General features: G+C 39.5%; 1 protein-coding gene across 1 annotated transcript in view; it reads right to left on the bottom strand.

Annotated features, from left to right (window-relative positions):
- The window catches only part of TRPM8 (transient receptor potential cation channel subfamily M member 8), a 70,902-nt gene that overhangs the window by 14,008 nt on the left and 40,178 nt on the right, over positions 1-16,716 (bottom strand). Inside the window, exons 16-20 of the mRNA XM_016227669.3 lie at positions 15,769-15,985; positions 7,837-7,928; positions 6,286-6,427; positions 5,463-5,634; positions 3,710-3,887 (exon numbers count right to left, since the gene is read on the bottom strand). Of these exons, the coding sequence (XP_016083155.1) occupies positions 3,710-3,887; positions 5,463-5,634; positions 6,286-6,427; positions 7,837-7,928; positions 15,769-15,985 (801 nt within the window). The remainder of the gene's footprint in view (positions 1-3,709; positions 3,888-5,462; positions 5,635-6,285; positions 6,428-7,836; positions 7,929-15,768; positions 15,986-16,716) is intronic.

The raw sequence follows: 16,716 nt of genomic DNA on the forward strand, positions 1-16,716 counted from the left end.
CTCTCACCCCATCATGCAAAGGAGAGACCAAACAAGTAAAGTTCAGTGCCTAAGGTCACATGGTAATCATTTCCTTTGATGGTAAATATGAATCCTGTGTTCCCACCTACTATTTTTAATGCAATTTCGGCCATTCTGTCTTGATTGGTTTGGGTGAGCTTGTGGGAAAAACATGAATTCCTTCTGAAATAGGGAATGCCTCTACTATAAACTCATTGTGGGCTGGGAATGTGTCTGTTATATTGTTGTGTTGTCCTCTCCCACGTGCTTAGTACAGTGTTCTGCACACAGTAAGTGCTCAATAAATACAATTGATTGATTGATTGATTGAATGCGCTGAAGTTATGGAGCTTCATGTGAGGCCTTCTGTCCTAGTGCCCATGCCATGTAATTGTCTGATTAGTGCTTGCTTTAGCTGCTGCTGACACAGTCTTTTAGTAAAGCTGTGCTCTGAGTCCATTTCTGTACACGAATTGAACTCTCCCTTCATTGCACGCTTTTGCTCTACCACACAGAGCACATGATCAATAATATTAATGTGCAGCCATTTCAGGCCCTCACATTCATTCGCTTTTATTATTAAATGCCATCTAGAAAGAACCGCAGTTGATGCTTTAAAATTCCCCAGTTAACACTGAGTTTGGAATTAATAAGAGTGTTGTTTTGTCTGGCTAAACAATTAAATGACTAAAAATCAAGGGAAGATTTCCAAGCCATAGCAGAGTAGCAGGACCAGAGACCCTGATGACCGCAGGAATAAGCAGTGCCAAGGGGCATTTAAGGGACTGCCTTATTTTGACATCTATCTGTTCCCGGTCCTTTTAGGATCTAATGTTGGAAACACTATAGAAAGGTTCTTGTTAATATGTAGCTCCAGAATAGTATATCAATATAGAAGAAGTCGATCATATTAACTGTATATAATACTGTTTGTGTAGATCTTAAAAGTGGATTTAACATCTTCGATAAACTTGCTTGTGGTAATGAGTGATTGGGAAGTTCAGACAAGAGCCTTTGCATATTTTGCAACAATATGGCTTGCCTTGTCGAAGTTAAAAATGCCCTTCCTAGACTTTTCCTATTATCACTGGGAAGCAGAGAATCGAAAAACAGGGCTCTAATCCCTGCTTTTCTATTTATTTCCTGTGTGGCTTTGGGCAAATCCCTTAACTTCTCTGTTCCTCAATGTCCTCATCAGTAAAATGGGGATTAAACCCTATGCCCTCCTACTTACGCTGTGAATCCTATATGGGGCAAGAAGTGTGTTCAGTCTGATTATCTTGTATTTACCTCAGTGTTAAGAATAGTGCTTGGCACATAGTAAGTCCTTAACAAATATTATTACTACTACTACTGTTATCATCATCATCATGGGAGCAACAAGGTTGTATGCGGTAGATAAAGACTTATTCAAACTTTACTATGCCACCATGCTTCAGAATGCTTTGAGATACATGGAAACTGATAACAGTATGAATATTCTTCCAATCCACCAGGAAAATGATACATATTTGAAAGCAGAGAGAGCAGAAAAAAATCTCAAAGATAAAATGAAGCAGAATCTCAATCAATGTGATAAAGCAACATATCTGCTGAGATACAGCGCAGCAGACAGATCAACCTGGCCCATGATGATAAGAAGAACTGCTGCCCTAGTAATGAAACTTTAGGAAGATTGGGAAGTCAACAGTCAGATATGAAAATAGAGGTTGAGGCTCTAAGAGGTAAATACATCAACAGTGCTCACATCTTTGTTTCCATGCACAAAGAGGGGGATGGAAAGTTAGTCATGAAAATTTGTCTGCTACGTGACCTTGGGCAAGTCACAACTTCTCTGGCCTCAGTTACCTCATCTGTAACTGCGAACTCATGTGGAACATGGACTGTGTCCACCCTGACTAGCTTGTATCAATCTATCTCAGTGCTTAGTACAGTGCCTGGCACATAGTAAATGCTGAATAAACATCATAAAAATGACTTTTCAGGAATACAGACATTATTGTGATTGCTATACAATTATGAATTGCACTTGCTTGCATATTAATTTGTGTAGAGTTCTGAACTAAGTACTTAGAATATGTACAAGGATGATCATTCAAAATATAGTCACCAACCCAACCTATTGATCAGAGGTTGAGCACTTATTGAGCATTTTATGTGCAGAGCACTGTACTAAGCACTTGAGAGAGTATAAGAAAGTAAGTAAACAGGATCCCTATCGTCAAGGAGCTCACATTATAGCAGGGCTCATAGTCTACAATAATTTAAGGCATGAGAGGAAGGAAATAATATGGTAACACAAATACCGATGACAGGAGGAATCACAAAAGTGGCAGCAAATTATAGTTGTGGAAACAATTTTCAGGTTCCACACCATCCTGGCTGACCCAAACCTAGTGCTACAGTCACAAATTTTCCAAAGTTCTAAATGTTGGGATGATAGCTTCTATTTACATCCAGCTGTTTAAAGTTTACCTTTAACTGTAAAGAGCAGGTATGACTTCATTTTTTAATATATGTGAGCGACATTATGTAGGGGAAACAGTAGAGAGTCAGCATGGTCTAGTGGACAGAGCACAGGCCTGGGAGTCAGAATGACCTGGGTTCCAATCCTGGCTCTGCCACTTGTCTATTGTGCGACCCTTAACTTGAGAAGTCACTTAACTCCTCTGTGCCTCAGTTACCTTATCTGTCCATGTAGGACAGAGTATGTGTCCAACCTGATTTGCTTGTATCCACCCCAGTGTTTAGTACAGTGTCTGGCACATAGTAAGCACTTTGCAAATTTCACAATTATTATTATTCTTTTGATGGAGTTGGCAGTCAGAGTACCTGGAATCGAGTCCCAGGTCTGCCACTGGCCAGCTGTGAGGCCTTGGGCAACTCATGAATTTCTCAATTTCCAATTTTTCAATTAGAGATGATAATACTTTTGCCAACCTCAAAGATATGGTGTGAAGACAAATAAATGTGAAAATGCCTTGATAGACAAAAGTACTATACAAATGCACAACATTATTACATAGTAAAACATTGTGAACCCTTTAGAAGACAGACACTGTTTTAATAGAGAAACTTTTCTGTGGTGAATATTTAGGAAATATTAATTCAACCATTCTTTACCTTCATTAAGCACAAACATAAACAGGAGGAAAAAGTTTCTACTGTTTTTGTCCTTTGAACTTAATTTAAATTCAGTATTTGGAAAAGTGAGATAGTCAAACTGATTTAAAAGCCCTAGAATTTACTGTTAGTATTGACCAGAAAAAAGGATTCTGAGGAGGTGGAAAGAACTGAACCAATGTATTTGCTGAAATTATGGGACTATCAGAAACTGCAAATAGGCGGCTGTTAGGACTCATGAGCCCGCAGCTACCGTGAAATAGGGCTAAAATTTCAAACAATGGGCACATCAAATCTAGGGAAGATTGATGAGTGTTTTTCTTCAGCCAGCCACCACAGCCAAACAGTTATTGGATTTCCAATGTGGTCAGGCCTTTTGGGAGGGTGGGGGGTGGGGGTGGATAGTTATATGGAAGCAGAATTAAAGTTGAAAATTTGATCCCTTGAGAAACTTACAATTTAATAGCTCAAATGTATTGTCTATAGAGGAACATTACATTGTCCTCTTAAAGATCCCAAAGTTCCACTGAGACAACTGGACCCTTGTTTAGAGACTCTCAGATGAGTGGGTGAAATCAGTACATACCCAAACATGGCAATCAACAGGTTCACTAGCAGGATGTTTGTAGAGAGCATGTAGATACAGACCAGGGGAATGGTGATCCACTGGGGGAAGCGGGGTAGTTTGTCTTCATCTATCTCTACACACAGAGGCTTGGATTCATTCCCAGTGAAGGTGCAGTGGTCAAATGTATAAGTTGTGCCTGAGAACACCGCAAGACAAAAATAAGGCAATCATTTCTGTGGAAAGCCAGAGGGTTGCTGTTCCTAATAGGATGTGTCTCATCAATTTGAACATAATGAGGAATGTGCTAAAAACATCGAGGAAGAAACTGAGCAAAGTCTTAGAAAAATTGCACCTGGGAGATGAGGACATTACCCAGAAGGCAGAGAAATGCTTGCTTTGTTTATGACCCCAGGCCTTTAAGTAGCCAGGTATTTATGATACCCTGTTAAAAAAGTGGGTTTTTTAGTAAATTAACAATAATATGTCTTTTTCAATGATGCTTGCAATTGGTTTTGAAAAAGCATCTGGAGCATTTTTATGTGCCGCAGATCCAGAATAGAATAATAAATATCAGTTCCATTTAACGTTTCCTTTAAAAACTCCCAAGCTGTTGACCCAAAGGAAAATTATAATTTGGGCATAACTTGCATGTTGTTGTTTAATGTCAAAAAGGGATCTAGAAGAAAAATAGAACAGGGGTATTTTTGATCCTTATGATTTGAGAAAGATTCTTTTACCTATTTAAAGTATCAGAGAGAAAACATAAACTATTGTTCATTTGTACTCTCCCAACTGCTTAATGCAAGGCTTTGCACAAAGTAAGCGCTTAATATGATTGAATGAATGAAAACAGCAAACAGATTAAACATGCTTTCTGGTCAAACTGACACCTAAATATTCCCCTCCAAGGAGATTTGCTGAGACACAAATCTTTCTTACAAAATAAAAGGCTTACCAGCCTATAACATCCAGATGGGTGCCTCCCTACTTCTAAGAAATGCCAAAAATAAATAATACCACAATATAAAGGAAATCAGGTCAGAATTAGGCACAGATGAATATCTGTACAAAAGGGCACCACAGTGAAACCTTGCAAGGCTGAATGCGAGGAGACCTGAAATTTTCTATAACTGGAGTTTCATTGGGAGAGAACAGCATGAAACCACAAGCAAGCACATTTAAATTTTTCCCACTCTGTATATGATTTTGTACACTCTCTAGACTGTAAGCTCTGTCTGGGCTGTAATCTCCTCTCTAGCCTGTAAACTCTTTTTAGTCAAGGAACGTATCTACCAACTCTGTCATATTGTTTTCTTCAAGTGTTTAGTGCAGTGCTCTGCACAAAATAAGCACTCAGTGAAGACCACTGATTGATTGGTTGATTGATTATGGTGAGTTGGATATTTTATGGGATTTAAAACTTTATGCAAATTAGATCAAGTCCTAAAAAACAAAAAATTAAAATCTAGGTCAAAACTGAAAGAATTAAGTCAGTGGGATAAAATTAAAATGTAAAAGTGTAATCCCAATCCACATCCATCAAATATTTGCTGATGTCTCTTGCTTCAGATACATCTTTGTCACTGATAGAGGTAAGAATAAGATACTTGGTTTTTTTAAACTATCTGCTTTACTAAGGGACACTTGTATCATATTTTCAGACCACTAGGAAGGGAATTGCATTCTCTTTCAACAGAAGATGAGAGAAGGATGACCCTGAAATCCCCACAAAAACTATGGGAGACCCTGTCCACTCTTTCTATCGAGTTACCATCGACATCACTGGGATATTGGCCGAACATAGCCAGGTAAGGTTCATAGATCACAGATCGGAATATCCACTCCCAGCGTTGTTCATTATGCCGCAGGATGCCCTGCCTGGCCACCCCAAATGCCACCATCCACACCGCGAAGAGGAAGAGGAAGAAGAAGACATCTATTAGCTGGGAAATAAAGAAATGAAAATACAGTCAGCATCATATTCATAACCTAATCACACATTCATCTATGGAGATGGGACTTGGTTGCCTCTTACTTGCCAAAGAGATCTGATCACAACCGAAAAATTTCAGTGGGTTCAAGAAGTGAATAAATTATTGGAGGTGAGATTAATATTAGTAGGGGGAATGTTAGGCATGGAGAAAAAAGAACTGAATGCTAGGAAGCATACCCATAACATAAAAATAATCTAAGTGGACACTGTTGATGGCTGTTGTTGGTAACTAATATTTTTGACTCGATTCTCACTTCTTGTGGCTTTTTGACTTATGTGGAACTATTTACCTCCTACAGGGGTGCTAGTCATTTGTTAGAATTGTTATTGTGATGTCTAACTACAGTGAGCACAATAAATGACTCACCTTAGTTTACTTGTGATAAACTTTCATTGGTAAAACAATTCTGAGACACATAAATACATGTGTGTATATATATGTGTATATATATATATGTATATATATGTGTGTGTGTATATATATATATGTGTGTATATATATATATATATATGAAACCAACCCCTATCTGTTCTATTATTTAAAAGGTCTCTAACAAGAAAATTGTGAACTATCCCCAGAGCAAACACAATCAACCCTTACCATCCTTTGCAACATAATGATCTTGGGTCCTAAATTTCTGCTCACTGTGAAAATATGGATCAGCCTTAGAGTGAAAATAATGTAGTCCAGGCAAAAAATGACTCGTCCAGAATACAAAGAGCTTTTATCAGAAGAGTGCAGTCTGAGGATATAAAGGAAAAATGAATGAGGGAAATGAGAAGACTTGAGGAAGAACCAAATTATTTCAGCAATTCAGCCAAAAATGAAAGAAGTGAAATTTTCAATCGAATCCACACTTATTCAACTTCAATTAATAGGCACCTGCGTATAGATGTCAAGGAGTTCTTTCAAGCATCCTATTGAGACCCTTGGAGTCTGAACCCTAGGTTGGATGGACCATTGATTTGTCCTTATAATAGCAGTGCTTGTGTAGCTTCCAAGTTAAAAAATACAACTGGAAAATCTTGGAGGATTAGATTAATTCAGGTAATAGGCACTGTCTTCCTTCCCATTCCAAAGGCCTGGCCTAGGGCTTGCGCTTATATATATATGCATACATTCATTCACATTCTCATTCTCTCTCTCTCTCGCCCCCCCCCCCCCCATTTCATTCTTCTCCCTCCCCTCCTCCCTCTTCAGGTATACTGGTATGGAAATATGGATGTATTCATGGGTCAGTGCTCACACTGGACAAGGGAAATGGGATAATGTTTCTGCCTTGGGAAGATTTAGCTTTCCACAGGCTGACTCTTTAAGGATTCTCCTTTTCCTACACCATTTCTTAAGGATCCTTTAGAGAAGGAAACAGGGTGTCTGTCACATCCAGAGCAGGAAGTTTAAGGCATCCATTTTGAATCTCTGTCATGGCCCACACCAGGAGTGCTGAATGAACAAAGAGACTCATGGGCTGAAGTCCAGGAGCTCTGGGCTAAAGGGAGGCTCCAAATACTAGACAATGTCATCCCCAGCGGTGCAAGTTGCTGCTACCATTCCAAAAGCCACCCTTAAGCATGACTGGATGGACCAAACTTTCTCCACTCCTCCAGAGGTCAACGTGCTAATTGCTCCATTAGCAATAATTTATAGTCCTATCAACTATCTAATTGATAGGGTACTAATTAAAGGGTGATTAGTGGTTGTTAATGGGTGCCATGACAGGGCAGGGGGCCAGGGTGGAGATAAGGCAGGCTGCCAAGGATCTCTAATAAGTCAAAGTAGGGAGAAAGCACCTGTCATCAAACCAAGTGGGATACAATGACATCATGGATTACTTGGTGGGGTCTCCACAAAATCCATTAGCCCTGGGAAAATAAGGGTATTAATGCAGCCCATACAAGAGTCAGGATCACAGGAAAACTGGAAGCCCCAGGAAAGTGGTTGCTCTTGGAACTGTCCTAGAAAATGGAGGGGCAAAGTGAGTGATTTGGATTGCCTGGCAATTGACATCTTATGACAAAAGACCACTAGGTCTTCAAGGAAAACTCAGCCTATTCTAAACCTGAACATTTCATTACTAGTTCAGACCACTCCATAAATATTCAATGGAGACTCAGTAACATGAAATTCAGTAAAGAATCAGAGATTACTCACCTGAATACAATCCCAGCTATGAAGTAAAAAATTCCAAGAGTATCCATAACATTCCAGAGATCGGCAAAATATTTAGCTCCATTCATATACCACTGCAAGGATAAGAAGCAGACAGTAGGGAGTTGGAAAACATCAACTGGTAATATACATTGATTTTATTTCTGTTCTTTTGCATTTCTTAATTCAGTTAATAACAAATCATCATGATAATTGAATGTATCACCAGTCAGAAGATAAAGAAAAAGCTCAGCAAATGATAAGCAGTCATCAATATTTTCAGCATGTGATTTTTAGCCCTTCCAACTGGTTGTGTGCTTTACAAGGCAAAATATTTCCAGACTGTTTTGACATTAGGAAGAGAGATATGAACCATGACTTTGGATACCTTAATAACAGAATCACCTTTTCATTTTTTGTACTCACATTAATTAGTTAGCATAGCTGGGCAAAAAATGACTTAAATCATACTCCAAGATCCAGAAGGAATCAAATTCCCAGGCAGGTTAGAATCTTTGGTTAGTTTTACAAGATCTGCAATTAAGACTCCCTGAGAATAGTGTTCATTTTTAAAGGAGATTTCATTAGCAATCACTTCTACCATCATTGGAACCATTGTTTTTCCATCAATCAATAGTATTTGTTGAGTGCTTTAATCTGTTCAGCATGAATAAGTGTACTAAGCATGCAGGAGAATGCAACAGTTAGTAGTCACAACCCCTGACCCGCTCTCAAGGAGCTTAGATTTTACATTGATAGAATGCTTTGGGTACCTTTCCATCTCATTCATACTTATACTGGTAAAGGATTTGTTTGATTAGGTCATTTCATGGCCAGACATTACCCTTTTTTCCAGGCCTTTCCATTGATGAGTTTCCCAAGTTGCAGCCTTCATTTTCATCTGAAAACTACCAGCAGATCACTAATTGTGCATTTCAACCCAGTTGAAGCAATTAACTGCTTTCCATGCAAAATGCACATCACTTTCTAAAAGAAATCCATGCCAATGCTAAGGATTTTATTAATTAAATTGAGTTCTGAAAGTTTTCATATTTTGCAGGTGGTTCCAAAGGCCTTTAAGATGGATTCTTCCTGTTTCAGATCAGAGCCATTCAAACAAAAAAGATCTTTTCAATATTTCATAAATTTCTGAATACCTGAAGGTCCAGTTCATCAAGGTATACAAGAACTTTTCCTTTCCAGATTTACCCACTTTACATGAAATCCTGGTCATGAATGGTGTTATCCACATAAAGGTGAATGTTTAGAGGTGCTTGAGTTCATTAGGAAAACAATTGAAGTAATGCATCAGGGTAGAGTATGATCTAAAATTATTAATTTCTATCTCCTTTCTATTCAGCTCTGTCATCTAGGTTAATTAAAAGTGCTGTGGACCTGTAAAATTGTTTGATTTGGGGAATTGTTCAATTGCAAATTTCTTGCAGTGTGGAAATGTGTAAATCTACACTTGGGAGGCGGGACAGTGCCTCCCTGTGTCAGGTGACCTGAATCACAAGAGTGTTTTCTGGGGAAACATCCCTTTCTTGTTCTGTTTGGCTGTATATTATGCCCGGCTCATTACAAATACAAGGCTCCATTATTGTCTAGGAAACTGTTCAACTCCAAATTAGACATAAAACATAGTCCAAAAAGCAAAGGGTCTTATAAATTCAATCAGTTGTTTTCTCCTCAGTTGCTGTCTGCGGTATTTAAGATTTTCAATTCAATCAATCAGTGGTATTGAGAGCTTACTTTGTGCAGAGTACTGTTCTAAGCATTTGGGAGAGTCCATTTCAACAGAGTGGTGACATGATCCCTACCCAAATGAGAACAGATTAAATCTTAACATGTCTTCCAGGAGAATTAATCAATCGTTGGATTTTTTGAGCTTTAACTTCGTGCAGAGTACCGAACTAAGTGATTAGGAAAGTACAATATAATAGAGCTGGTTCCCTGAGAACAGGGCCTTTGCTCCCATTCAGTGAACTTTATTATTCTCAAGCCATTATTCCTACTCCTGTGGTTTTCTCTAGTTTCTTACCTCCAAAATCTTTCCTCAATGTACAGTTGGTGAATCCTATGTGATCAGGGTAACTATAACCTCCAAGCTAAATTTAATAGCTGCAACAACTGAATGCTTTAGCTGGCCTATGGACAACTGTTCTCATTAGGTTTTTCCAATCTTTAGTCATCAGTAGACCTCTCCTAAGAAGAATTTATAATTTGCAAAGCTCCTTGTGGACAGGGGGTTTATGCCCATATAAAATTGATATCCCTGACAGATGTTACTGGTAGAAAATAGCACTGGTTTAGAAAAATATTTGAATACGTTCATGGAAGACAGGATCATGAGAAAAAGTTAAAACCCTTAGGTGGAATTTCCATTGGATTCCATTCCATCAACTAATTCCTTTGGGTGTATTCATTCATTCATTCAATAGTATTTATTGAGCACTTACTATGTGCAGAGCACTGTACTAAGCGCTTTGAATGTACAATTCAGCAACAGATAGAGACAATCCCTGCCCATTGATGGGCTTACAGTCTAATCAACGAGCTTACAGTATTTTGGAGCCAGTGTCAGAAAAAATGGTGAATAGACTCTTCGACCCTGACTATGGTCCCTCTTATTGGGAGAAAAGGCAGATGGTATCTATCTTATTTTTTTAAATCTCCAGGAAAGATGATACCTCTAATAATAATAATTATGGCACATTAAGTACTTACTATGTGCCAGGTACTGTTCCAAGCACCGAAGAAATACCCTTGTATGCTTTTCCATTGTATTAAATGAAGGGGAGATGGAAAAAGAAGAACAAAGGCTATTCCACAACTTTCTTCCTGATGCAGCCTGGCTCCTCCCTCCTTCTGACACTAACCTCATTTCCTGTTATGAGTAACACACTTCTTGGTCTATATTGGCAGGGATTTAAGAGCTGGGACTTTGGAGCATGTCTCAAGGTAGGACTCCTTGTTTAATGACCACCAAAAGAGTTAGTCCCTCCAGTGTGGTGAATACTCTCACAGTGCTACCAAGGCACCAAAGTTAGATTTTCTTTTATGGTATTTGTAAATCTCTTATTATGTGCCAGGCACTGCCCTAAGTGCTGAGGTAGTTGCAAGGTAATCAAGTTGGACACAGTCCCTGTCCCACATCGGACTAACAGTCTTAATCTTCATTTTACAATGAAGATTGTAACTGAGGCCCAGAGAAGTGAAGTGACTTCATACAGCAAAGTGGCAGAGCTGAATCAAAACCCAGGTCCTTCTAACTCCCACACCCATGTTCTATCCACTAGGCCTTGCTGCTTCTCCAGAAATATAGCTCATGCAGATTTGAGCCTAAAAAAGGACGTTAGATTAACATTCTGGCTTTTCCCATATGCCTCCGCTCCTATCTGCCATCCAGCATGACACCTAAGAATGCAGCCAAGGGTTGGGGCAAAAGTGAACCATCAATACAACATTTCTCTCTGCAGTGAAATGTTAGCAATCTTCACGGCATCTACAATCAACATGAACACCCACTGACTAGTCTCTGGCAAATTAGATCTTCCAGGTGGCAGTAAAGAGCTCAATTAATGTTAACTGGCAACCTTCCAGGGACACCTCTTTGGAATACTTCCAAAGGCTGTGTGGACTGTAATTCTGGCCAACGATCATAACCATCTTCATGCTTGGCCACCCAGACTGCACTTTCCAAAAGGCTGAGCTGTTTCTAGGTTTCATTTCCATGAAATCATGGAGCTCTTGCCCTTTTTGCTAGATTAGAAAGTGAGATTTCCATAGAGCCTAGCTGCCTGCAGCAAGATGGTATGGGGGTGATGTGCAACTTGCGGAGATAAAGAGGTAGTGTAATCCTCCTGTCTGCTCATCTGAGTTTACTGACCCTCCTACAGCCTCAAATTCTCACTATTTCCTGAAGTAGCCAAATTGGGAATTGTCTGGTGCTCTTTTTGTGCCTTTAAAATGCTCTTGGCAAATCAGCCAGGCACACACGAATAAAACAAGAAAAGAAACTCAAAAGAAGGATCTCAAGTGAAAAAATACTCATTTAAATGATACTTGGCAGGGAAAATGAATGGCAGACAAAAGAAGGAGCATCTTGCTTCTTGTCAAGCTCTGGGAACTGGTAAAAAGAGATTTCTGATTAAAGTAGTGTTTGTTTCTATTAATATTTAACCGTAAAAGTAAGTATGAGCCTTATTGGGATTCTCAGATTTTGGACTGGTATTACCCCCTGATGTGAATTACCAGAGACTTAAGAATGGAGATGGTAGGAGGGGAAGGAGCGTGGCTTAGTAGACAGAACACCAGTCTGGGAGTCAGAAGGACCTGGGTTCTAAACTCAGCTCTACCATTTGCTGTGTGACCTTGGGCAAGTCACCTAACTTCTCTGTGCCTCAGCTGCCTCACCTGTAAAATGGAGATTAAGATTGTGAATCCCATTTGGGACATGGACTGGGTCCAACCTGATTTGCTTGTATCTATCTCAGCACTTAGTACAGTGCCTGGCACATAGTTAAGCACTTAAATATGGTTAAGAAAAAGGGACAAGAAAGTAGAAATGGAATGCCTCTGCCATATGACAATTATAGTAATAATAATTGTGATATTTGTTAAGCACTTATGTGCCAAACACTGTACAAAGCACTGTAGATACAAGATAGTCATGTTAATGTTGGTATTTGTTAAGCGCTTACTATGTGCCGAGCACTGTTCTAAGCGCTGGGGTAGATACAGGGAAATCAGGTTGTCCCACGTGAGGCTCACAGTTAATCCCCATTTTACAGATGAGGTAACTGAGGCACAGAGAAGTTAAGTGACTTGCCCACAATCACACAGCTGACAAGCGGCAGAGCCGGGAGTCGAACTCATGACCTGTGACCATGACATGTGACATGTGTCCGACATGGGGCTCACAATCTAAGTAGGAGGGGGAACAGGTATTGAATCCCCATTTGCAGATGAAGGAACTAAGGCACAGAGAACTGAATTGATTTGCTCAAAGTCACATAGCAAGAAAGTGGCAGAAAGATAGATGATATGAGATATATGATTTTACCAAGTCAACCTAGCATTGCCTTTTTTCTAGAACCTCAAAAAGCAGAGGAAGAAAAACAGTGCAGAAAATTCTCCCCAGATAAACATGACATGTTAAAATAGAGATCTATCATTTGAAATAAAGGATTAGCAGAAATCCTTTAGCCACACCTCACTGTTGCTGCCCTATGTTTCTCTCTTTTTTTTTTTTTTTAGATATTTCAAAAAGCCATGTGTAGTCTATAAGATTCTTGTGGGAAGTAACACAGCTACTCACACTGCTATATTCTACTCTCCCAAGTGCTTAATATACTGCTCTGTCCACAATAAGTGCTCAAAAAATACCATTGACTGATTGATCATGAATACCTACTCTATGAGACTGTATTCTCCCAACCACTTAGTACAGTGCACACAGTGAGTGCATAATAAATGCCAGAATGACCTCATATGAGATATTTTTTATTCCCTCAGTCTACTATAAAAAAACCCTTCAGCCTCTCTGCCCACCTCATTCACCTTATGTTTGTATTTGTGTATTCATTATTGATTATATTCTATTTCCTCTAGGTCCATATTTTATAATCATCTCCCCAGTAGATTATAAAATGCACAAGCATATGAACTGTGTACTATTCTTGTGCATATTTCCCAAGTGCATTATATTACTCTAGTGACCAAGAAGGTGCTCACTAAATATTGATGTAAAGCATATGATAATAAACAAATATGCAGTGACATTTTGGAGCCAGATAAATGATCTGGCCACCCGGGAATTCTGTTGTCTAACATGGAAATAAGATGCTTGAGAGAACAATTGTGCAATTGTGCAATTCCCTGGAATTAATCTTAATGGATAGGGATAAATTATCTAACACCATTAATTTTTCCCTCTCTAGTCCCATTTTCCACCACTAATCAATCATATTGACTAAGCATCTCCTGTGTGGAAAGCACTTGGTGGATAGAGCACTGGCCTGGGAGTCAAAAGGACCTGGGTTCTAATCCAGATTCTGCCATTTGTCTGCTTGTGACCTTGGGCAATTCACTTAACTTCTCTCAGCCTCAATTACCTTATCTGTAAAATGGTGACAAAGTGTGAGCCCCATGTGGGACAGGGACTGTATCCAACCTGATTAACTTGTATCTACCCCAGTGCTTAGAAAAGTGCTTGGCACATAGTAAGCACTTAACAAGCATTGCTATTATTATTATCACAACATAACACATCATGGAGCCCCTCTTTGCCCTATATTTTTGTCCTTGTACAATTGCTCATGAATGTGAATTTTAAATGTTAAGCTCCTGCAGTTTGAAAGAGTATTTCCTTTCATTTGTTTCTCACCTACCACTTTAAAATTTCAGTGGGTGCCCCCTCATTTCAGGTGTTGTGGGATTTGGTGAACAGTGCTGTGATTGTTCAGCCCACAAGCTTCAAGGTTTTGTCAAATTAAATCATATCCCTGTTTAACCTTCATCTTTGGAAAATGGTATTCTAACTTTTCAGTCTACCCTAGGAAGGAAACCCTTCTACATCCTTAAACCTCTTGACTTCCCATCTTTCATCTTCTCCAGATACATTATGCCTTTCCTAAGATGAGGAAAACAGTTATGTATGCCATATTCCTCAAGTGGCTGAACCTTAAATTTATATAGTGCCCAAATTCTGCCTTTGGGATTATTTTCTAATCATTTCCTAAAATTCCATGCCCACCTGTAGGCAGAAATACACCTAATCTATATACAGAGTATTAACCAAACTCCATAAAGTACTTTCTTATCAGTGGAAGATATCAGGACAAAGAAGTATCAGTTAGTCAATCAAAGGTATTTATTGAGTGCTTCCAGTGTATCCACTGTGCAGAGCACTAAACTAAGCACATGGGACAGTACAATACACTATTTATTGTCTCAGTTTCCATTCTCAGCTATCAGTTGTTCCACCTCTCTGGAGCTGATCCATGTTTACATTGCAGAGAGCACAGAATTTAGCCTGATTCAAGGAAGAATATTACTGCTCTGCACACAGTAAGCACTCAATAAATGCTACTGATTGATTGATCAATTGCCCTACAATATTATCAAATAGCTCCCTTTCTCTAGCCATTCTGCATTCATTGTGGGCAGGGAATGTGTCTACTATATATTGTACTCTCTCCCAGTGCTTCATACAGTGCTCTGCACACAGTAAGTGCTCAATAAATACGATTAACTGACTGGCTGACTCAGTGGGGATCATGAGAAGGAAATTTTGAGATTCACTGGCCTAAGAAGATTCTTTGGTGTCAATTATATGAATTTGGAATTTTGGCTTTCCACTTGCTCTAAACAGCACTGGGAAGGGAGCTCCAAGAAAACGGAGTTACCAATTTGAATAAAGACCTAAAAAGGTCTCTGCAGTTAAATGCAATGAATGTTTTATAAGAAATCAGTGCATCCCTCGGGATCACTATGACATAAAATCATAATCTCACCAGGCCTAAATTCTCAACTTCATTTTAAAATCATCTTGCCCCCTTCCGCCCATATAATGGCACTTTCCCTGGTAATGATATGATGTACTCCTGATTATGAGTGGATTTATATCCAACAGATATTTTCTCTTCCAAACCCATTACCACCATTAGATCACTTATCATTCAATATCAATTAATATTTATGGAGAGCCCAAAGGGTGAATGGGACAGTATTAGGAGCTTTTATCGGCATGATAACCCTAGATAGGGGATGCCTTCCATTTTGGTGTACTTGGAATGACACAGAGAAATGTTTGGGATGGTTTTTTTCCAAATGAAAATTCTTTCTGAGTGTAGGATGCAGGCTTTGGTTGTCTTTGCCTAAAGAAAAAGCCCCCTAGGGAAAAAAAAGGGTTAGCTGCCCTTGGCTGCCTACTTGTCTCACTTCATCACAAAGCAGGACGAAGACCAGCACGTAGAGTATCAGTTCTGGTGTATGAGGCACGGAGTGAAAATCCATGAGGAGCACATAGGCAAAAAGCAGAAGGAAAGCGATGTAGAAGACCACATTCCAAGAAAAGACCACGAAAGGCGAGGTGAAGAAGGCTACATAATACCAGAAGACCTTTTTAGTCTTGTCAATGGGCTTTTTCCTGGGAAAACAAGAAAACTGAATTAAGTAAGACTTCAGTTCATAAGTAAGTTTCAAAGCTTCTATCTTGAAATGAATCTCTCAGTCAAGCATTGGACTATCCAATATTCACTAGAAGGAACAACCTGGAGTCTGAAGCTCTGTATTCACCACAGATTTGCGACCTTCGATTTCCATGCTCTTTCCCTTTTATTTTAATGGTATTTGTTCAGCACTTACTATCTGCCAGGCACTGTACTAAGCACTAAGGTAGATCCCAACTAATCCGGTGAACAGAGTCCATGTCTCACATTGAGCTCGCAGTCTAACTCCCCATTTTACAGATGAGATAACAGGCACAGAGAAGTGATGTGACTTGCCCATGGTCACACAGCAGACAAGTGGTGGAGGTGGCACAAGAACCCAGCTCCTTCTGATTCCCAGGCCTATGCTCTATCCATTCTCTATATCCATCCAATCATTATCTGAGGTAGATTGCAGCTGTGTCTCTCACCTGATTCCTGCCCTCTAGTAACCCAGCTCCTGGAGATGTGAAATCAAGATCCCTAGTTCCATGTTGTTCTGGGAACTCAGGGCTGTCAGCCAGATCCAGAAATTGCTGGTGCCCCACCACGTATTCGCTGTCAGTTGACAGCCAGAGTCCATGAGGGCAGAGAGTGCATTCTAGTTCTGGAACACACTGTGACTGTCAGTCCTCAGGATTCTGCCCTCCTACCAAGCCCTCACTGCTGG

Source organism: Ornithorhynchus anatinus, chromosome 7, assembly GCF_004115215.2.
Source record: "Ornithorhynchus anatinus isolate Pmale09 chromosome 7, mOrnAna1.pri.v4, whole genome shotgun sequence".
NCBI lineage: Eukaryota > Metazoa > Chordata > Mammalia > Monotremata > Ornithorhynchidae > Ornithorhynchus > Ornithorhynchus anatinus.